A 22,437-nucleotide genomic window follows, 5' to 3' on the forward strand; every position below is an offset into this window, starting at 1 on the left:
CTATTTGTATTTTATTTTTGTGTTTTTAAATTTTTAAATATATCATAAAATCTTTTGAATTACAAAATAATTAAACTTTTTTTTTAAATTTATTTGAATTTTATTTTTGTTTTCCTTTTTATTTTCAGATATACCATAAAACCTTTTAAATCATAAAATAACTAATTTTTTATATTAAAAAGTACAGTTACAAACATCCAACATGATTAATCTTATTTTTTAAAAATACATGAGAATACCTGAATATAAAAAATAACTATAAAAATTTATTTATTTATTTTTTATTTTACAAACCGGTCTTTTATGGTATCAAATTAAATCGAAGGGTTGGTTTTTGAGATTTTACAAAAAAGTAAGTTATCCTAAATTAAAATGTCATGAAGAAATTATTTAATTAAAAAAACCTAACTAAAAATATATCACATTCCATGAAATAGGAAAAAGATTTATTGAAAAACAAACTAAGTCCTAAAATATCTTATAAATTTATATTTATTTTAACAGCGGACTCGATAGAAGAATGAAATATGATTTAATAGGGCCGTCGAGTACAGATGTCTCTCTCTTCGATCTCTCTCTCTCAACTCTCACTTTGTCCCTTATCGTCTCCAAGAAAAGAAAGAAAAAGTTTCTTCTCCTCTCATCTTTCTTTCCACAGAATTTCTCTCTTGTTTTCTCTGCAACCAAACAGCAACGGAAAAGGTATTAGAATCCAAAAACTCCATGGCATCACCACACTCTATTATCCTCACCGATCCAAAACCCTAATCTCCACCCACTGCCAATCAATTCCTCTCCTCGCCTCTCAGGTTCGATCAATCTTTTTTAATGTTTCCATTAATTTATCCGGTTTTAATCGATTCATTAGTCACTAACTCCCTGGATTTGTTTTTTTCTTGAATTTGCACATTCCAATACCAAATACAATTACAAATAATAACAATATTCTGCTATTTTTGGATTCTACTCGGTGCCGTGTCTCTTGGCTGCCTGTACTGCAGCTTATTCGATCTGGTTTTCTGAGGTTTTATGTTTGGTATGCCGCAGGGGGAAAGAATTGGCGGCGCATGTGAGATAGGTGGATTAGATTAGGGTTAGGGTTTTTGTTTTGTTAGTTTTGATGCCGCCAGAGCCATTGCCGTGGGATCGGAAGGACTTCTTTAAGGAGAGGAAGCACGAGAGGTCCGAGACGACGTCTTCTTCTTTTGGTGGCGGGTCTACGTCACGATGGAAGGAATTTTCTTATTCTTCCTCGAGTCATTATGGATCCTCTCGTGATTTCAATCGTTGGGGTCCCCACGACTTTCGTAGGCCTCCTGGTGCGTTTTCCTTGTTTCCTGCAATCTCTCTACTTATGTTTTTATATTTTAATTGTAAGCCACAGTCCGCAGTTGGTTTTTTTAGAAGAGTTTTAATCTAGGGTTTCCTTGCATTTTCGGGCAATAGGCCATTGCTTTGATTTTAGGTGTTTCTTTTCTTTTTATAGTGAAAAAATTAGTGACTCTCGAGGGGATTGACTGTTTAGTGTTCAATTTTTTTTTATTGTTCTTATTTTACTTTTCATGGTACAGATCTGATTTGGTTGTTTTTTTGGTTATTAGAATTTGTTAGGTTCATCTTCATTATTTTTTTGCTAGATCGGAACTTTTTTGGTCTGGGGTATTTGTTTTCTTTGCAAGGTTCTTTTATTCCCTTTTTCTTAGAGGTGAAAATATATTCCGTGCTTGTGTTAATTATGTGTTTTCCCTTATTTTTCTTTTGAATGCCTCGCGAAGGTCATGGTAAGCAGGGTGGCTGGCATATGCTTGCTGAAGAATCTGGTCACGTGTACGCACCATATAGGTCCAGTGATAAGATGCTGGAAGATGACAATTGCCGGCCATTTTTGCGTGGAGATGGAAGATATGTCCGGAACAATAGGGGTTATTTCAGCCAGAGGGATTGGAGAGGTGGTCATTCATGGGAAATGAATAATGGGTCTTCTAACATGCCTGTGAGGCAGCATGATGTGAGTAATGATCATGTGTCAGTTGATGAAATGCTAATTTTTCCCCCATCTCAACCTCCTCATTCTGCTTTTGTTAACTCATGGGATCAGCATCAATTGAAGGATCAACAAGATAATAATAAGATGAGTGGTGTCCATGGGTTGGGCTCAGGCCAAAGAGGTGATAGAGAGAACTCACTAGATTGGAAGCCTCTTAAATGGATCCGTTCTGGAAGCTTGTCTTCCCGGGGCTCTGGTTTAAGTCATTCAAGTAGCTCAAAGAGCCTTGGGGGTGCAGATTCTAATGAAGGAAAGGCTGAGTTGCAACTGAAGAACGCCACTCCAGTCCATTCCCTTTCAGGGGATGTTGCTGCTTGTGTTACTTCTGCAGCTCCATCTGAAGAGATTTCTTCTAGGAAGAAGGCACGCCTTGGATGGGGTGAGGGGCTGGCAAAGTATGAGAAGAAGAGAGTTGAAGGCCCAGAAACAAGTGACAACAAAGATGGAGCTGTCGTTTCTGCTAATAATGCAGAGTCCATTCATTATCAAATTTCAAACTTGGCTGAAAAGAGCCACGGAGTTATGGGCTTTTCAGACTGTGCATCTCCTGCAACGCCCTCCTCTGTTGCTTGTAGTTCCTCGCCAGGTAATTGTTCATTTATTTGAAATTTTTCTGTTAAGCTGTTGTGTATAGTTATATAGCTGCTGAGTTTTTTACATGGAAAATCTGGTTTTTAAACTTAAATGATACATTGGGTATTATGCAATTGATTTTCTTCATGGTTTTTGCTATTATTTAGTTGACTAGTTGACACCTAGTACTGGGAGCATCACTGAATATGTCTGTTTAGAATGGTGAATTTCTGTGTTGCCAATTTCTCCAGGAGGCAATTTACATGACCTTCCACTAGTGGAAAGTTTTCCATAGTTTACTCCAAAATACTACTATTTTTTTTTTTAAAAGAGAACAATGTTTGATACAGCCATGCTATTACTGTTCCTTTTTTCCATAAGTAATTATATCTTATTTTTCTCCAAGCTATCCCTTTCTCTCTCTCTTTTTTTTGGTTCTTGTAAATGTTCTAAGTTATTGCCTCCATGTCCCAGGTTTAGAGGAGAAAACATCTGTGAAGTTAACAAATGCTGATAACGTTGTTAGTAACTCATGTGGTTCACCTAGTGTTGGTTCTCAAAGTCAAATTGAGGGATTGTGTTTTAATTTAGAGAAGATGGATGTTAGTTCTGTAGCTAACCTGGGTTCTTCACTAGCTGAACTGCTTCAGTCTGATGATCCAACTTCTGTGGACTCTAGTTTTGTGAGGTCTACTGCAATGAATAAGCTGCTTGTATGGAAAGGTGACATTTCAAAGTCACTGGAATTGACAGAATCTGAAATTGATTCTCTTGAAAATGAACTTAAGTCCATGAGATTTGAATCTGGAAACAGATTTCCTTGTCTGGCATCATCCAGTCCTCGTCTATTTGATAGTGATGCAAAACCTTGCAATGTACAGGGGGTTTCCTCTAACAGTGCCCCGCGACCTTCACCCTTGCAAGTTGCATCATGTGGGGATGAAATTGTGGAGAAGGTTTCTTTTTGCAATGGTGAGTTGGAAGAAGCTCATGCTGATGTTAAGGATGATGATATTGATAGTCCTGGAACTGCTACATCTAAACTTGTTGAACCAGTATTTTTGGCAAGGGCAGATTCATCGACTGTCACTGTGAAAGATGATTTTGATGCTATTCAGTCTGCAAGGATGAACTTGAAAGGCGTAGTTCCTTGTGCTGACAAGGAAGTGACTGGCATATTTACTTGCAAGGAAGATTTACCTTCTGGTGATGGGATTTCAGACACATATGGAGAAGATAATTTATGTAATCTAATACTGGCCTCCAATAAAGAATCTGCGAGTAGGGCATCTGAAGTATTTAATAAACTACTGCCTAGTGAGCAGTGTAGGTTTGATTTTTCTGGTGTTATCAAAGGATCCTCTTGGCAGAGTGATGCCTTAGTTGTAGAAAATTTTGCTACAAGGAAGCGGCTGTTAAGATTTAAGGAGAGAGCTGTAACCCTGAAGTTTAAAGCCTTTCATCATCTGTGGAAGGAAGATATGCGATTGCTTTCTATAAGGAAACATCGTGCGAAGTCTCATAAGAAATGCGAACAAAGCTTGCGGACAACTCAAAGTGGGTTTCAAAAGCATCGTTCTTCCATTCGTGCTCGATTCTCTTCTCCTGGTAAGGTTACTATGATCACTTGACCTTTTCCTTATAAATGGCTGTTGTTTTCTGGCTAAGCTTGTTATCGCATCGGCAAATTGGTAAAACAGGTGCCTTGTTTTTGGTATCATTCAGAACTGCCATCAGATACCATGCAAGTTTTGTTCCATATGGGTAGAAAATGCTGAGCTAACAGATATGCATGGGGACTTTTAGCTTTCCATGTAATAAAGTGAGAGATCACATGCTTGTTAGTTCATAATATTGCTGTGTTCCTGTACCATGTAATGAATTTTGGAAAACATGCGTTATTGTTCCTTGTATCTGTTGTCTACCGGGGCTAGGAGATCCATCATGTGAGAACTCTCTGTACTTGTGCCGTTGACTTTCCTGTTGTGCCACAAAGTTCAGATGCCCTATTAGAGGTTTGTTTGCTAGAAATGATGTGTAAATGTGAGTTTGCCTGATCTTACTTCATGTCTAGTGGACTTGGATATTTGAAGCTTTATATATTTAGATAGTTTTCTTCTTGCATGAGCACTGTAGGTGTAATCTTGTAGGCTGGATTAGATTTTATAGATTTTGATGTCCATTGTTGGGATAACTGTGTTGAAAGTCAGGTTTTTATGGCATGTGTGTATATAACCTGTGCATTGTATGTCAAAATGGATACTGGCTCTATCTCTCTCATCGAAAAGGGGGATAGGCAAAAATTTTCATGGATTTGGTAGCTTATAAAGTAACTGTGGAGAGTTTTGGTTATTTTGGTCAAGAGAAATGTTGGTCATTCTTCTCATGCTATATAAAGTTAGGTTACAGTGATCTAAGCCAGACATATTACTTCTGTTGTGGCCTTGGATTTGGTTCCAACTCAATATTTCAGAGAAAGAGCCAGTTGATTTTTTAAACTGAGGATTTTACTTGCTTGCTTAATGTATTGTGAGTTCAAAATACAATAAAAATGATTCTTAATGGTGGTCTTAAATACCAAGGTTTATCTGGTTGAATTATATATTTTTTTCAATCTCTGCAGCTGGAAATTTGAACCTGGTCCCTACAACAGAGATGCTTAACTTCACAAGCAAGCTGTTTGCAGATTCTCAGCTCAAGCTTTACAGGAATGCTTTGAAAATGCCAGCATTAATTTTGGACAAGAAAGAGAGAATAGTATCACGGTTTATCTCCAGTAATGGATTGGTTGAAGATCCTTGTGCTGTTGAGAAGGAAAGAGCTATGATCAATCCCTGGACTTCTGATGAAAAAGAAATTTTCATGCATAAGCTAGCAACTTTTGGGAAGGATTTCAGAAAAGTTGCTTCTTTTCTTGATCACAAGTCAACTGCAGACTGTGTTGAATTCTATTACAAAAACCACAAATCTGATTGTTTTGAAAAAACCAAGAAGAGTGTGCAAACTAAATCTTCTACTAACTACTTGGTTGCATCAAGTACAAAATGGAATCGTGAATTGAATGCTGCGTCGCTAGATATTTTTGGTGCTGTGATGGCAGCTGGTGCTGACCATGCTATGAACAGTCGGCGATTGTGCTCTAGTAGAATCTTTTCGAGAGGCTACCGTAATTCTAAAATAACAGAAGTTTGTGATGATGGTATTTTAGAAGGATCAAGTATTTTGGATGTTCTTGGGAGTGAAAGAGAGACTGTTGCTGCTGATGTTTTAGCAGGTATCTGTGGTTCAATGTCCTCTGAGGCCATGAGTTCTTGTATCACTACCTCTGTTGATCTTGTAGAGGGCTATCGAGAGCGGAAGTGCCAAAAGCTGGATTCTGTTGCAAAGCCACCTTTGACATCTGATGTTATGCGGAATTTTGATGAAGAGACCTGTTCAGATGAGAGTTGTGAGGAGATGGATCCTACTGATTGGACAGATGAGGAGAAGTTCATGTTTATACAAGCTGTATCATCCTATGGAAAGGATTTTGCAATGATCTCCCATTTTGTCAGGACAAGAACTAGGTACCAGTGCAAGGTGTTTTTTAGCAAGGCCAGGAAGTGCCTTGGACTGGATTTGATGCATCCTGGACATAGAAATATTGGAACACCAGTTAGCGATGTTGGAAATGGAGGTGGGAGTGACACAGAAGATGCCTGTGCTATAGAGACTGGATCTGCTATTTCCAGTGATAAACTAGACTCTAAGGTTGATGAGGACTTGCTGCTGTCTGTCATGAATACAGAGCATAATGAATCTGATGCAGAGGAGAGGATAAGGCTGCATTCTGACCCGGATGGAACTGAAGACAATAATGCATCTGGGATATTAGATCAGAATGATTCCAAGATTGTGGATAAAATGGTTTCTGATCCAGCTGAGGCAGGGCAGAGGGCTGATCCAGCTTTTGTTGTTGACAACAAAGTCATGAATTCTGTTAATCAGTTGGAGTCTCTGCAGGCCCAGAAAGTGTTGATTGTGTCGACTAATGTAGAATCTGAAAGAGATCAAGTGGCTGACAAGACTGTTTCTGTTGCTGAAGCAGGGCCTGTTATAGGCACAGTTGATGCCAGCACATCCAATGCAAACACTGCAGTTGAGTTGAAAGCTGTAGCTGAGGTCTCTAATGAAGTTTCTGGACAAGGACTTCTGTTGCCTGAAAAAAGTTTGTGCAGCCCAAGTGGTTTGATGCAAGATTCAACCGGCAATGCCTCACACCATCGTGTAAATATGGATTCTTGTTCAGATATTAGGCGCGGTTCAGAAAATATACACCAAGTCTCTGTCCAGTTGGAATCTGTGGGAAAGCCTCCTGTCATCTCATTGCCACAGGAGAATGATCTTTCTATAACAAATGCTGTAGTACAAGATTCTGTGGTCATCCAATATGAGAAAAAGCACGAACAACTTCAGGAGTGTAGAGATAAGCAGGGTAAAACATCTTTTTGTAGAGAGAACTACTTCCAGCGTCTGTCTGGTCATCCTCTGACGAGCCAGAACGATTCTTCCCAGATTCTCAGGGGTTATCCGCAGCAAGTTCCAACAAAGAAAGAGATGAATGGGGATATTTATGTCAGACCACTTTCTGAAGCTCAAAGCTTTCCAAAATCTGAAAAGAATGTCACCTCCGAAAAGAATGTCACCAGTCAGTTTGAAGTTGAGGATTGCTATAGTCAAAAGTGTAGCGGCGCAAAATCTCAGCATCCAGTGTCTGAGCTCCCATTCCTGTCTGAACGTTTTGAACTTGGAAGTGATCGTCCAAGAGATCATTCACGGAGGTCATCAGATATGGAAAAACCATCAGGTATGGAAAAACCATGTAGGAATGGTGATGTTAAACTGTTTGGTAAAATACTCAGTAACCCCTTGCAAAAGCAGAATTCTATTGCCCATGAGAATGGTGAAAAAGAGGTCCCGCATCTTAAGCCAGCAGGTAAGTCAGCAACTTTTAAATTAACTGGTCACCACCCTACAGAGGGTAACATGGCTTTCTTGAAGTGTGATCGTAATAATCAGCTTGGCCCTGAGAATTTTCACATGAGCCATAGATTCTGGGATGAGAGAACACAGACAGGGTTACCTGATTCTGCTGCTTTACTGGCAAAGTATCCTGCTGCATTTAGCAATTATACTGTGCCATCATCCAAAATGCCACAGCAGACATTGCAATCTGTTGTCAAGAGTAACGAGTGTAATCAGAATGGCACGTCTGTTTTTCCATCAAGGGAAGTAAGTGGGACTAATGGAGTGGTGGATTACCAAATGTACAGGAATCATGACAGTGCTGGAGTGCAGCCATTTACAGTAGATATGAAGCAGCGGGAGGATATATTTGTGGAGATGCCGAGACTGAATGGACAGCAAGTGAGGGGGATGGTAGGGATGAATGTTGTAGAAAAGGGGGGGGTTCTTGTTGGGGGACCATGCACGGGTGTTTCTGATCCTGTGGTAGCCATTAAAAGGCACTATGCCAAATCTGATCAGTATGGGGGGCAAAATGGAACCGTCTTTAGAGAAGAAGAATCTTGGAGAGGGAAGGGCGACTTAGGCAGGTAGTAGGAGTGTTGAGAGGGCATCTTTAGGACGCCCTCAGTGGCAAATTCTTCCTTTGCCGTACTTTGTACTATAGTTATTATATTTTTCAGTGGAATGATAGGGCAGCAGGCGGTTTCTTAATTCCGTCTTTTTGGTAAAAGTTATTTTAGGTGGCTGTAATATTTCAGCTATTTGTTGTATTTGATGAAAAATACAAAAATAATCTGTTGCTGGAAAGGGCAGCATCAATGCCCACTCCTCTTTCGAAAACCCATCCCAGAGACCGTCAACTCATATGCTTGCACATTAAAATTCCCTTTTCAGAAATGAGCTCGCCAAGCACCATCCAAGTTGGATGTTTAGCAATGAAATTGCTTCCGGTCAATATGTGTGGGGGCGGGCGACAACGGTTACTGCAGCTCAACTGGTTGATTTTAGAAGCTTGAAACCAGAATGCATGGTAAACCCGCCCCCTCCTCTCTTCGTTGCAAGACCATAAAAGAAAAAAAATCAACGATATTAATATAACTGGTAATAAAAGCTAAATGAATTCCAGCTGATTTAACCCGGTGAGCTAAAGAGCTTGGGAGGCGACAGTAAACTTGTACTAATATCAAGCAGAGAAGCCCGGTTTAAAGACGCATATGAGTTATCTTGAAATTGAATGGAAAATGGCTTCACGGTTTAAGAAATTTTCATTGCCTGGAAAACCTTATGAGTAGCCCAAGTGGCTTGATGCAAGATTCAACCATCAATATGCCATCCTGTAAATAAGGAATTTGTTCAGACTTCGGTCTAGGTTCTGAAAATATGCATCAAGTCTTAGTCCAATTAGAATCCGTCGAAGAAAGTTCTAGCAATATGCCTGCTACTGGAACGAAAGTTTCATGCAAGGGGAATTGCTCATGTCAACATTCCTGCTCCCTGATTGTGGACGGCGGCTCAACTATAATGGGGTTTATGATTCCTGCTCCCTGACTGTGGACGGCGGCTCAACTATAATGGGGTTTATGACTTGAAAGGTCCAATATTGGTGGAAAATGTTCAACTCATGCAAAGAAAAGAAACGTTTAACAACGAAGATGGCAGGTTAGTGATTCAAAATAGATTCTATTATGCGTTTCAACCTTTGCTCGAACCACAGCAGGAAAGAGTTAGCCATTAAATTAGTCACCTATACCACCTTCATGTTTTGCCAGCCAGTTGATTGCAATGCTCACAACAGAACTATTTCACATCAATTCTTCGGTTTCTGCTTGTGTACGTAAGATGGATGGGAGAGGTGCTGTAATTTTTATTACCTGCTGCCAACCACAAAAAAAAACCGTGAGGAAAGTGTATAGAAAGCTTTTAAAAATTGCAGCAGAATATTACTTCGCTAAAAAGATGGTGAGAAATTTTTTATAACAGATCATAAAGTCGTGGAGCACAAAATCACCAGAATAAAAAAATATCAACATTTTTCTTGTTTTTTGAGTGCATCTCATTAAAATTATCATCAACAACGGCCTATACCAAGATTATATCCTCTGGAAAGGGTTTTACAGTTCATTGAATCCCAACCTCATTTTTGGATGGGTGTGGGTGCGAGAGAACCAATTGATGTGCATGCAAGTAGTAGCCACAATCTCCAGGAACAGGTTTTGCTGGCCTCTCATATCCTCTACAAGAATTAAAATCAAAGCCGTGGATTCTGGATTTGATAAGAGGATAACACATGATTTCTGAATGACTGAGCTCAAAAACAAAACAATCAAACAAACTAGCAAACATGATCAAAATGTTAGCACAGAAAAGCTGCTGCAGGAGATATTTCTAGCCAATGAGAACTTGTTACATATAAGAGAATTTTATCAAGTCCTTCGGTTCTGTTAGGCACATAATAAATGTTTCTTTGCTCCTCATATTCTTTCCTCTTGCCACTCAAGATAATATTCGTCTCGAGGAATGTCTCTTTTTGGTAACTGTGGCATATGACATACATTAAGACTTGTTAATTCCATCAAAGATCTAATAATAGAGAAGGATTTGGTATTGATTTGGATAAATCAATGCAAACGTGCTTGAGGCTGGATTTAATATGAAGGTACACTTTGTTCTCAAGGTAAGGAGGAGAGATCTCTTATGTTGAAAATCAAACTCAACAAAAGCGGTCAAAGACCAATTAACATAGGTGAGCAGTGTGCAATCCCCCTTCAAAGCATTATGTCTAACTCCCGTATCTTAGCAAATATTCGTGTTCTGAAGAGCTGAAATCTGTTGCTGATTATCAGACAACTTCCTTTTCCTCTCTCAAAAATATCACTACTAAGACTAGTGTCAATGTGGAGGAAAAAAGATGATGTGATGAGAGAACCAAACCATCTACATCTACATAAACAGAAATACATTTGTACCCGTCTTCAGCAAAACTCTCATCCTCATGTTCAGAATCAAAGCACCTTGGTTGCCCTCCAACATCATACAGAGGATCACCTGATAATTCACAAAAGCATTGGTCAAACTTGTGCAATTAGATAGCTTAAACATTAGCTCCTTTAACTTCTGTACATATCAAATTAGCAACCACTAAACAATAATAAACATTCTGAAGAGAAAAAGGGCTTTTATTCCCCTATTTATTGCCTCCTGAATCTTGACAAGGATGTCGACTGACTTCTAAAACACAGTAAAAAAATATATCAACGCTAAGGTTTACCCAGCAAAGGATGCCCTATGAAAGAAAGATGAATGCGAATTTGGTGTGGCCGTCCTGATTCAATCTCGACCTGTTAAAACATATGAACAGTACTTAAAGTTCAGAAAAGTTAAATGATGTTCCATATGCAGTTTATACAAAGAGTGCCTTCCCTAAATTTCTTCAGGTGTTGAATCACGGAAAGGCACTACATATGAGCATCAAGATTAATTCAAAATGTACAAAGTGAAGCATACAGGTACCTGGACTAATGTTTGGTTCAGTTGTGAATCTCTTTCAAGGACTTCAACTTTGCTCAAAGCTGGTTTACCTGGCTTGACCAATAGCAAGACATAAACAGGAGCAGAAATACATTTGAAATATAAAAGGATGATTTTCACTACAAAGAGTGGAATTACAAACGCAGAAACATGAGACTTGAAAACATATCCATACAATTTCTATATACTTTTGAATTTTGTATAGTAACTAGAAATACTTCAGAGGGAAAACAAATCATAGAAAATTTAATAAGGAAAAAATTTGATGAACCTGAGGGTGAAGCAACATACAGCCCTTTGGCCACTCCAGGGTAACGCATTGTTCCAATTGGCTGTTTGATGATAATCTACAATGCAAACAAGATCATTATCGTGTGTTGTTTGTCGGGAATGGTGAAATTCGACATAGATGATTCTTCAAGTTTTCAGCATTATACACACAAAATGAGTTTTCAGCATTATACATACAAAATGAGTTTTCAGCATTATTGACACAAAACAATCAGTGCCAACCAGAGGAGAAATCACATCATAACCTGGAGTGTACAAATGCTACAAACAGAAAAGGAAGCAAAAGGCAGTGGTGGAGCGAAGGTGTTACCTTATCCTGATTCAGTATCCCATTCACTAGTGCTCGGTATACCTTTGAAATCTTCCTCGTTTTGCTCTTCTCCATGTTGGCATTGCTATAGATGAGGGAATCAAATACGTTATATCAGCAAAACATATTATGATAAGAAGGTGTGATGAGCAATACTTAAAAAAGGCTTTCACACAAACAGAAAGCTAGTAAGATGCATGGTTTAAAAGAAAAAAGCAGTTGTTCCTTCAATTGCTCAAAGGTTTCAATCAGTTGCTGGTCTAGTGAACCATCTATGAAATCAATTTGGATCCAGTTGCTCTAAATTCTGTATTACCTGGAGTGAGCAGAATATACAGAGATTAAGGGTGACAAAATGGTTATTTGGCTGAATCCAGTCAGCTGGATAGGTACAGTAAATAATAGCTTCATCATGTTTTTAGAGGATTGAAAGTCTCTTCCAATTCGTCTGTGTCCGCCCAAAGAATTCACAAAAAAAAAAATAACAGTAACCTGCTGCATTGGAAGCATTTAGCCTAGGGGAGTCCATTTCTTTCTTCATTGCATCTTTCTCTTATATGTGAACATAGAACATAAAAGCTAGACAGGACAAGAAATAATCTTACGTCCAAAGTTTCATACTCTTTTCAATTGACAATTCATATGTACTAAAACTAATACTGGTATCTTAATTTGGGTAAAACCAGATTTCAATTAGCCATGCAGCAAAATTTCTCATTGTTCGAATGCTGAACCAGATAAGGAAGTTAATCCATGGCCACAGAAATAATAGGCACCTTGTAACTGATAGCCCCGAAGAAATATAAATTTTTTTAATGTAAAGTCAAAATTTTCATTGAGAAACAACTCTAGGTGGAAAAAGGCAAGATGAAACTCTGCTGACCTGCTGTCTCCAATAAGGGATGTCCCATCAGCAAAATATGCAGCAAGGCTAGTTTTGGCTACCTTTGTCTTTGCACAAAGTAGTATTCCTATAACTCAATTAGTAAGTGATCATTGACCCATAGAAAACTTCACAAGAAGAGCTGGTGTATTCCCAGTTGCTTTATTAAAACCATAAGAGCAGGGTTCAAAAGTGAAAGTTGTCAAGTAGAAAGAAGAATAAAATGCTGGATATTACTTGTGCAAAATAAAAACAAGAAGCAGTCATCATTTAACATCAATTTCTGGTCTAAAACCATGACATTTGACTGTCACGCTATTATATCAAGAATTGCTTATTCAGTTAAACCATGAAATTCACTAAAAGCTGCAATAAACAGAAGAAAATTAAAGTCAGATCTTTACTTCTCAGCATCTCTTATTTTCATACCAATGTAAATTAGTTGTGTAAAGTAGTTCTCCTTAGCATGCTTCCTCCTCACTGATTAATGAAGTTTGAGAAGGAGTGCAATTATCATTTTGCACATTTCCAAAATTTAGCCAGCCATAAGAGGAGAAATAAAGTTATGGTCATTTATTCAGCACCAGCACACGCTGATTAGCTAACCTGATGTACCCCTTCCCAGGCGATGAACTGGAACAGGATGTGATCCTTGGATTGCTAGGGAAGAGCTGCCCTTGCTTGCCCTCCACTGGAGTTGCATTAAAACAGTGCGTTGCTGGAAAAGCCCTCCAGGTAAAACTTGAAGACCAGGTGGCTTGTTCAAAGCAATCTGAACATTTAAGCATTGTTCCAAAAAAATCAGCCAAACATAAACACACAAAAGCCATCTATACCCAAAAGCAATCAATACCCACTGTATGTAAAACATTTACCATATCATCATCTTCATATAAAACTTGAAGCAAGTAAGGAGCATCGGGCTCTCTCCATGGAAGCCTATGGTACACCAATTCCATACCATCCCTAAACAAAATTTCATTTTTTTTCCCAACAATCATAATCTCTTCCTACACGAAAAAAAAAAAAATGTGCTAGCACAAAGTAACCACATTTTTTAAAAAGAAAAGGACAATTGGCTTTGAACACAAACCCACCTAAGGATTGCTTTGGGCTCTTTAACAACTTCACCATCGATTGTTATCTGCAACCAAAAACAAAAACCCGTCTCGAATAATTACTCAATGGTCCATTACATTGCCAAAAAAATGTGAAAAATTCACCATTTCTTTGTTTTTGGTGGAGGGTGAACCTGTCCATTGTGTATCCTCTGCAACCAACTGTTTCAGTATCAGTACGTAAACCCAATAAAAAAAATTCAAAAGCAAGCAGATTTCTTGAGAGAGAATTGATTACCCTTGTAAGGGAGCAGAATTCTTGTACTTGGAAGAGTAGAAGTGTATCAGAGTCAATCCTGTAGTTAAATAATTAATTATTGATTAGCAGATACGAGTAATGAATGAATAAAAATAAAATAAAAATTAATAGCTAAAAAAAAATAAAGAGAGACCAGAATCGGAGGAGGTGGAGACGACGTCGTTGTAGAACAAGCCGTCGTTAAGATCAGGCCAAGGTGACCCGAAAGAACAAAGCGGTGATGTGCTGTTGTTGCTGCGCAACATTTCTTTCTGTACGGTCTGTTTCAGTTTTGGTTGCTAAAAGCACAAATCTTAGCAGCAGCTTTTTTTCCTTGGTGGGGGTGTTTGATCTTGCATTGGTTATTGTTTAAATTTTTTTAAAATATATATATATATATATATTAAAAATATATTTTTAACATTAATATATTTTAATAAAAATTTAAATAATTTTTTTTAAAAAAAAAATTCTAATCCGTTTCTAAACTGGATATGGCTGCCTTCTAATACAACTATTTTTTTAGTTAATAAAATAATTGTGGTTATTTGTTTTTAATTAGTTTTGCTTTTACCATTGTTAAAAATGATTTCTCTTTCTTCTTTTATTTTCTCCTTTTTTCCATTATTGAAAGCCTTTTTTAACTTGAATTTATGGAATTATTTTATTTAAGTCTTAATTATAAGTTTTTTTTCAAAAAATTTTAATTAATGAAAAAAATAGTTTGAATTCTTTTGCAGTTGAATTAGGTCACGAATAAAATAATTTATTTCTAATATAAAAAAATAACTCAAAGTATTAAAAAAAACTTGACTTGTTAAAATTTACAGGGATAATTAAAAAAAATTACAGTTTGATTTAAATTTTATTTTTTCTTTATACTTTCACAAATTATAGTTTTCATATTATAGTTTATATGTTAAATAACAGTTTATATTATTAACAATGCATTTTATTTGAATTTTTTATTTAACTTCAGGAAGTAAAATATAATATATAAAAATATATAATAAATAAATTTAAATTAAACTATAAAAGTAAAGAAAAAATTAAATTAAACCAAAACACATTGTTTTTGTAATTATTCCAAATCTAAATTAAATATAGTTTTTGAATAATTTAGCTTTATTTTATATAGACCTTATATTAAAAAAAATATTATTTTACCTTAATTTCAGTTTTTATCACTCAACTACGTCCTTCTTTTAATTATATTTATAAGACCTAATTTAGAGGTTGGCTTGTAGATCAATCTAGACTATATATTAAGTTGTTTTTATAAAATTAAAAAAAAAATAGCGGGGGGATTGTAAAACCCAGCCCGGATTTACCCAGGTTTTATAACTATAGTTTCAACTCTGTTGAAAGGTATCGTATCCTTTATAATAAAACAACTTGAAAAAAGATCAATTTTATTTCATAATCTCATTGCTGTAATTATGTTGCCGTAGCTTTATGGTGCAACGGATGAAAGAACAAGAAAACAAACAGCAATGGCACGCAGCGACCACCTGACCTGACAAGATTCAAAAACATGGAATCCCAGGTCCAGTCTGGTCATTTCCAGTGAGCATACAATTTGACCTGTGGTCATAAATTACGCAGTGAAAGACAGATTTTTGACATTCTCTGTTATGAACACATCCATAATTTGCTGGTTAAAGATGTTTATTGGCGACTGCTGTAAAGAGTGCCAGAATGGCTCTGTTCTTGATTTGAACAGGCACAAATTTCCTTTTTGTTTTAAGCTTTTGGTGGTATGGCATAGATGTGGATAGAAGTTGAGTTATATAGACGTCCTGGAATCCAAATGGTACAATAGCTGCTAAGAGATTCACAGAAATGATATTTTTCTCTATTGAATTCCCTCATGGGGATTTAATTATAAATAAAAAATAATTACTTGCTCCCCAATGACAGACTGAAATGATAAATATTAAGTGGTTTGCCATTCCATGATCAAACAAAAAATTGCCAACCTTAGGAGCTCAGCTTTGATTCTCAGTACACTTGGCGGTGCCTCTCGTGATAATTCTTCCCAGCAGTATACCAGAGAAAAGATCCATCAAGAGGTGTGTACAATCAACACAAACACTCTTTAATTTCAAAATTCTTGATACCCTGTTGACCATATTCACTCTCTCTTTCTTTTTTTACAGGTAAACATGAGTAGTGTCGGCGTTGTCTTGGATTTTTTATTTTTTTTTTATAAATGGAGTTGAGTGCATTGAGTTTTCGATATACATATATATATAAAAGAGGAAATATCCTGCCATTGATAAAGATTCGGAGATTTGACAAAAGCAGCAGTGTTCAAACGGTCAAAATCGGCACCACAAACCCTACAGTATAAAATGCTGGCACACACGCCGACCAGGTCATTACTACTTGGCAAAGAACAAACCACAGTTCAAAGTTCAAACCCAATATAAATTAATGGGTTGAATCCAAGCAATTAGTTGACCCGGGGATTGCAGCAAATACAAAAGAGCAACTACAATGAAACTATCAGCCAGGCTTTGTTGAAAATTCCACAGTTGTTGTTATAATGTTACTAATTAATCCTGTCCCTTTCAATTCGCATAGATGCAATCCTGTTTATAGAAATGAAAATCAAGATCTCATGAATCAGATCGAGGCAGAAATTTGCCTGAACAATAAATAAATCACTCATTATTTATATATTTTTATTCCTTCTATTGCCGGAATCAGGTCTTTACAGGAAAGGGAACAACAACAATCATGGAAAACAAGGAATAGGCAAACGCCCTTTGTTGGAAACAAGGAATAGACAAACGCCTTTGCTGGAAACAAGGAATTACAATAATGTAAACGCACCAAGATGGGGCGAACAACAGTGCCAAGACAGAATTAGCAGAATATGTCAGCTGCTGAAGATGAGTTTCCAGCCATCTGAAGGGAAACTGGATATTCCACCAGAGAACCGCAATGTCCACTATTAACAGCAATAACTTGCAATTGACTTAAGCTACTGGCAGGTGTTTCGGTGAGAGGCATTCCCTTGGCAGCCACTGCTTCGGTGAGAGGCATTCCCTTGGCAGCCACTCCCTTCAGCCGGTATCGCTCTGCCCTAGATCCAATAACCTGTCCTAATATAGATGCTCCAATGGTAAATGCCATGGCTGACTTTGGCATCAATATGGATTTCCTAAGCATGGCTATGAAAGGAACTGCAGCATGGACAGCAGCAAACCATGATGGCGAAAATTTTTTGGTGTGCTCCCTCCATATTCCTAAAGGAACATTTGCTGCCATACCCAACATCCCAATCACAAGTATCTTTTCAGGTAAGGGTTGTGGCCGAAGATTCTTTGCAAAGGCAGTTTGTGATATAGCTGCTCGGGCTGCAACTATTGCAGGTGGGCACTTGAATTTCATGCCTGGAGGGGGTTTCAGAACCTTCGCTACCAGAGGCAGGACACCACTAACTGCCCGAAATGATTTCGCAATAGGGCAGTTTCCAGTTTGCAGCCACTCATTGCTCAATGCCTCATGATTTGAGTGTCCTCTCTGGAACATCATCATAAAAACTTGTCAATTTAAAGTTCCAAAATATGTTTTTCATCATATATGTTATGAACTTCTGATGGAATTTTTTGTCAGTCTAAAAATCAGCATTCATTTACCTGTGAAGACGACTCTTTCTTGGATGAATTGGAGTTTTTCTTCTGATTATTCCACTTCTTAGAAAATGCATCAAAACTGAAGAGTCCCCCAGCTCCAAAGGATGAAAGACTGATGGTGGCTGCCTTTGCAGCTAAAGGATTGAACTCTGGTGCAGTAGGCCGAGGTTCTACTTTCTCAGAACATGAGAACGATCTTTCAGAAAGTGGGACTACTCCATCATGCCCATGGAATAGCCTGAATGTCATATCAAAATTGGGACCATCTTCAAAAATCGGACCCTTACCTGTGCGTACCTGGCAAAGATTGATCAAAATTTTAGTTGAATGTTCCAGAGCAATCAACCAATTTCAATTAAGGTGGTCGGGATCTGATTGTCCAAGTGCAAATTATACTTTTGAGATGGTCATGATATCAGATTAAGGTAAGAGAGGCAAGCCCAGGTTCAATATTTATCGGTTTCATACTAAGCTAGGCTAGCTCTAAGTAACATACAACCTTTTGGTTTTCAAAGGAATTCCTAATAGAAATGCACAAAGTATAACAAAACAGTAAAGCAGTACCCGATCTAATACCCAGCCAGGACACAGACATAGAAGAAGCTTACATTTAAGCAAAAATGCAAAAAAATAGAAAACTTACAGGCATAGGGAGAGGCATGGATGGGGAAAACGAAAAATTAGTAGGCTCATTGATGTTTTTCAAAAAGGGACACCTTTGGATGTCCAGTTGAGAAGATGCGAGATCCTCATTTAGACCTCTGAAGAAAAAGCCCATCTTTATCAGAAATCAAGGTTATCTGCACAAAAAGAGGAAAGAGCATGAAGATAAATGCCTTCATCATCTTCTGAACTAGAGAGGGTGGTAAGCCTCTAAACATGAAATCAAACTCTCAAAACAATGTTAGAACAAAAATTGACCAAGAGCAATATCGCAAAGCAACTATTGATCATATAAACCAATGATCGAGATTGTAAACCAGCCCCGGAAACTGAAGAAAAATGTACAAGATTGTGATTGCAAAGTGTACGATCATGTGCCCAGTAAACACAAACAATTCAATAAATCACCAGTTTAGATGCCAAATATAAAATTTAACAAGGAGAGAAACATCAATGACATCCAATATTTGAAATCATGAAAAAGAACAAGACCATATACACATAGATACAGTTCGATTATACAGCAACAAAATCCCATATCAAACATTCATCACTACAACCGATTACATTCGTAAAAACAGAACATAACTCTTGGAAAAGAATAAAACTAAACAAAACCTGACATCATCTGACAGCTCCACAGATCACTACACAAAGCTTTTATTTCAAGAGCTACAGAGTATTCATCATTAAAAAAAACACAGACTTCACCCAAAAATAATGGAACCCATCTGACTTCCAGAAAAACCCATCAGTGTTTTTTCTTTAAACCTTTAAATTATCAAACTTCAGCAAACTATTAAGCCTTCAAAATCAACAAAGATCAATTAAAATGAAAGAACACAAAACACGAAGCAATGCAAAAAACAAAACAAAAAAACCGTAAGAAACAAAGATCTAAAAATGAAAGAAAGCAAAAAACTTCATGATGCCATACCTCTTATTCAAATATTACAGTTAAAACCCAGAAATCAAAAGAGAGATGGGAGGAAAAAAGGGTTATTCGTTTTCGAGAGATTGAAGAGACAGAGAAAGGAATCTAAGTTGGGTTCTCATAGAAATAAAGGAGGGAGTAAACGACGACGTGGTGAGCACACGTCTTGGATGTAAGAGCGTTGTTAATGTCAAGGTTGGAATGGTTTGTTGAGGTCAAAGATGGTAGATGGAGAATTCATGGAGAGAGAGAGAGAGCAGCCGTCTTATTAAAAAATCAAATAAATATGCGTCTTGATTCTTTTTTATTACCATGAATTTCCCTCCACTTATAATGGAGAAAAATGCATGATAGGTCGCGGCTAATAATTAACCTCAACCATACATTCCAACTTTTATCTTTCTTTCTTGAAGTAGTTTCATTTTAAAATCTGTGATCAATCATAGTATTTTCAAGCTTTTTTACATATATAAAAAAGTATTTTTATTTGATTTGAATTTATTTGCTTTCGATCCATAATCAGAAAATCTTTTTTCTATCTTCCCAGCATAATAAATTTCGAAATCAATATATATTTAACATATAAACATTAAGTGCTACGTAAACTTAAGATAACAGGTCAAAGCAGCTAATTTAAATCGTGCTAAAAAACAATGTAAATTTTGAATGATTGTTTTAGCAATTCATTAGTGATTGAAAAAAATTGAATTTTAATTCATCTTCTTCAATCCAGAGACTTTATAATTTTTTGAAATAGATTCTGGAATTTCCAAATCATGTTCATAGAACCACTGCTCTGTAAATAATACCATGCTCTTGGTTTTGCTGGAGGTTAGTGACAAGGTTATTGACGAATTATGCAGCTCTAGTTGATTTTCAAGCAGTTTCAATCGTGCATTTTAATAATTAATACTTTACATTATTTATTTAATCCTAATTTATTCTGCCATGGAAATAATATCCTTACAACATTGTTTTAAAAAAAATGTCCGTGCATGAAGCGTGTGGTGGAGTTGTTGAGATTTGGAAGGAAATACTCAACGCTCCTTTTGACGTGTTGTGTCACGTGCGAGCTAATTTAACTCCTTTAATAAAATTTTAAATAATTTATTTGGATATCTTATTTCATCGATTAAACTTGTCTTAAGAAAGTCAAAAATATTAACATTAAATATATTAAAATAAAAATGATTATTCAATTTGTTTTTTATTGAATTACATATAAAAAAAAATATACTAATACTATTAAAAAACCATAGCAATAATTTAGCTAGGCGTCACCATCAACCTTTGCAACCCGTGCGAGGAAAACAAACATTACGATGACTGGCACCATGCTTACAAATTCACCACGTGGGCCTAAATTGCAATCCAGAAGCTAAGGAGGGCCAGCGTCCACCATGAAAGAAGAAAACAACAGAAAAGGACAGAACGTGGGTAGCTGGCTAGTTGCAGTATGATTAAAAAATAAAATAATTTAAAGCTAAAAAATAAAATCAAAATTAAAACACTGTTTAACCAAACAGTATAAGCAGAATGAAACATGCCGCCAAGTTTGTCTCTACAGAAAGTTGACAAAACTGCCATCAGCTGCTGATCTGAAAACTAGAGGCCAAGACTCAGAACTTCAAAAGAAAAAATGCCAATTATTTCCTTACTCCTGCGTTCACGTCAATTCCATCAGAAAGAGAAGGCATCACGAGAGTAGTTCGGGGGAAAGAACTTAATATTACTGAGAGTTCCTTTCTGCAGTCATTCATCAGCAATACTATAATCTTTTCAGGCATTGGTTCCTCGCTTGCTTTCTTGTACTCCGGCTTCAGTTCATATGATCCTTGATTACTACCCTTATGCAGACACAGAGGTCCCGAACCATGTCTTTCACAAAATGCGACAGAAAGACAAAGTAACAATGATACAGAGACGGTGAGGATGAAATACTTTTAGACTAAAATTCAACAGAGATAATGACAAAATAGCAACAGGAAATCCAAAATCAAGCATTTCATATAGCCCAAAGAAGATCTTGGTGGCAGCTTGGCCTATTAAGTTTTTGAAATAGTCACAAATTTTTTTTATTTGTCTGCAATTCAGAAAGGGGAGGGAAGAAGATAGTTACAAGATGATAAAGTCATCCTTAGTGTGACAATTCGTGGAATATCTCTTGCCCAGGGCTGTTCAAAATGTTCAAAAATAAAAAGAAGCACGCAAAGTCATAGTTTTTTTCAGAATTTTGGAACAAGCTCTGTATTGAGGATGAACTAAGCTTCAAATTCCCCCGTGTAGAGAAACATGGGTTAAAAAAAATAGAGTTGCTAATCTGCAAGAAACAATATTACGTAAAATCTCCGAACACTAAGCAGTCGGAAGTTAGGCTTTGATGAGTTGGATAATTTCCTTTGAAATCCAGGGACAAGGTTTAGAAAACCACGAGGAAAAAGTTAGGAGCCAGAACATCCAAAAGCAGAGCTTGAAGTATTATATATCCTTGCAGGAAAAAAGGAAAATACATGCCCACCAACATGATAAAAAGCAACCAACTGGATGTCACAAAACAAAAGTAATTGTTGTGATCAGATATGAAATAGAGCTCTTAAAAAATATTGAACAGGACAACCCATCACCTACCCAAGTCAAAACTAAACTAACAAATCAGCCCCCTCATCTTGTCTCCACATTTCCCGTCCAAGAAAAAATGACCAGATATGAAATAGATTTCTTTAAAAATATTCTAACAGGACAATCCATCACCTACCCAAGTCAGAATTAAGCTAACAAATCAGCCCCCTCACTTTGTCTCCACATTTCCCGCTCAAGAAAAACACTGCACATCACAATGGCAGTAACATGCCAACCTCAACGTGCATTAAATGTCTGTCAGTTGAAATAGCTTAAAACCATACTCCTTTTCTCCTTTCATCAGCATGCTAAACCCACCCACCCTCAATTATCTCAACTGAAACATCCAAATGCATGTCCACACCTTAATTATTGGGGGGAAAGACGTACCAGCACAGAGAACTGCAAGCAGACTAGCCATGTATAAATAAGAATTACAAAGAGCCTTTTAATCCATGCCAAGCCACCTAATAAACAAAGCTTCACTGTCAAGTGATATTTTGCAAAAAAGCAAACCGAAAATTAAATTAATTTTAAAAAAATCAAAACTGGTCAGTCATTCAATCACTGCAATAATATACA

General features: G+C 36.9%; 3 protein-coding genes and 1 long non-coding RNA gene across 10 annotated transcripts; 2 read left to right on the top strand and 2 right to left on the bottom strand.

The window, feature by feature from the left end:
• Positions 1–556: 556 nt before the first annotated feature.
• Positions 557–8,463, top strand: LOC105130796 (uncharacterized). 3 transcript variants are annotated; one of them, XM_011033468.1, is made up of 6 exons: positions 557–809; positions 1,048–1,319; positions 1,776–2,008; positions 2,099–2,633; positions 3,095–4,228; positions 5,244–8,463. In XM_011033468.1, the coding sequence occupies exons 2-6, from the start codon at positions 1,121–1,123 to the stop codon at positions 8,216–8,218; spliced, it is 5,076 nt and encodes a 1,691-aa protein (XP_011031770.1). In that variant the 5' UTR covers positions 557–809; positions 1,048–1,120; the 3' UTR covers positions 8,219–8,463. The 3 variants fall into 3 exon arrangements, with proteins under 3 accessions (XP_011031770.1, XP_011031769.1, XP_011031768.1); XM_011033467.1 differs by having other exon boundaries at positions 1,002–1,319; positions 1,776–2,633; XM_011033466.1 differs by having other exon boundaries at positions 1,776–2,633.
• Positions 8,464–9,178: 715 nt separating this feature from the next.
• On the bottom strand, positions 9,179–14,345 carry LOC105130798 (Pseudouridine synthase family protein). Of its 4 annotated transcripts, none has more exons than XM_011033472.1 (14): positions 14,150–14,345; positions 13,996–14,053; positions 13,892–13,919; positions 13,737–13,783; positions 13,515–13,605; positions 13,246–13,411; positions 12,640–12,727; positions 11,757–11,841; positions 11,427–11,502; positions 11,138–11,205; positions 10,896–10,965; positions 10,594–10,672; positions 9,761–9,860; positions 9,179–9,498 (listed from the first exon to the last, which is right to left on the bottom strand). In XM_011033472.1, exons 1-14 carry the CDS (start codon positions 14,259–14,261, stop codon positions 9,430–9,432), a joined length of 1,137 nt encoding a protein of 378 aa, XP_011031774.1. In that variant the 5' UTR covers positions 14,262–14,345; the 3' UTR covers positions 9,179–9,429. The 4 variants fall into 4 exon arrangements, with proteins under 4 accessions (XP_011031774.1, XP_011031773.1, XP_011031776.1 ...); XM_011033471.1 differs by having other exon boundaries at positions 9,179–9,501; XM_011033474.1 differs by having other exon boundaries at positions 9,179–9,501; positions 13,863–13,909; positions 14,150–14,341.
• Positions 14,346–16,640: 2,295 nt separating this feature from the next.
• LOC105130797 (uncharacterized) lies at positions 16,641–19,498 on the bottom strand. 2 transcript variants are annotated; one of them, XR_843314.1, is made up of 5 exons: positions 19,240–19,498; positions 18,283–18,439; positions 17,643–17,936; positions 16,795–17,526; positions 16,641–16,764 (listed from the first exon to the last, which is right to left on the bottom strand). XR_843314.1 is itself a non-coding variant. In XM_011033469.1 (4 exons), exons 2-4 carry the CDS (start codon positions 18,415–18,417, stop codon positions 16,867–16,869), a joined length of 1,089 nt encoding a protein of 362 aa, XP_011031771.1. In that variant the 5' UTR covers positions 18,418–18,439; positions 19,240–19,498; the 3' UTR covers positions 16,641–16,866. The 2 variants fall into 2 exon arrangements, 1 of the variants encoding a protein (XP_011031771.1); XM_011033469.1 differs by having other exon boundaries at positions 16,641–17,526.
• A 2,139-nt stretch (positions 19,499–21,637) lies between these two features.
• Positions 21,638–22,234, top strand: LOC105130799 (uncharacterized). The gene is made up of 2 exons (XR_843315.1): positions 21,638–21,912; positions 22,040–22,234. It is a non-coding gene; the product is annotated as an uncharacterized LOC105130799 (long non-coding RNA).
• The last annotated feature ends 203 nt before the right edge of the window (positions 22,235–22,437 follow it).

This window comes from Populus euphratica, unplaced genomic scaffold, assembly GCF_000495115.2.
Source record: "Populus euphratica unplaced genomic scaffold, PopEup_1.0 scaffold29.1, whole genome shotgun sequence".
Lineage (NCBI taxonomy): Eukaryota > Viridiplantae > Streptophyta > Magnoliopsida > Malpighiales > Salicaceae > Populus > Populus euphratica.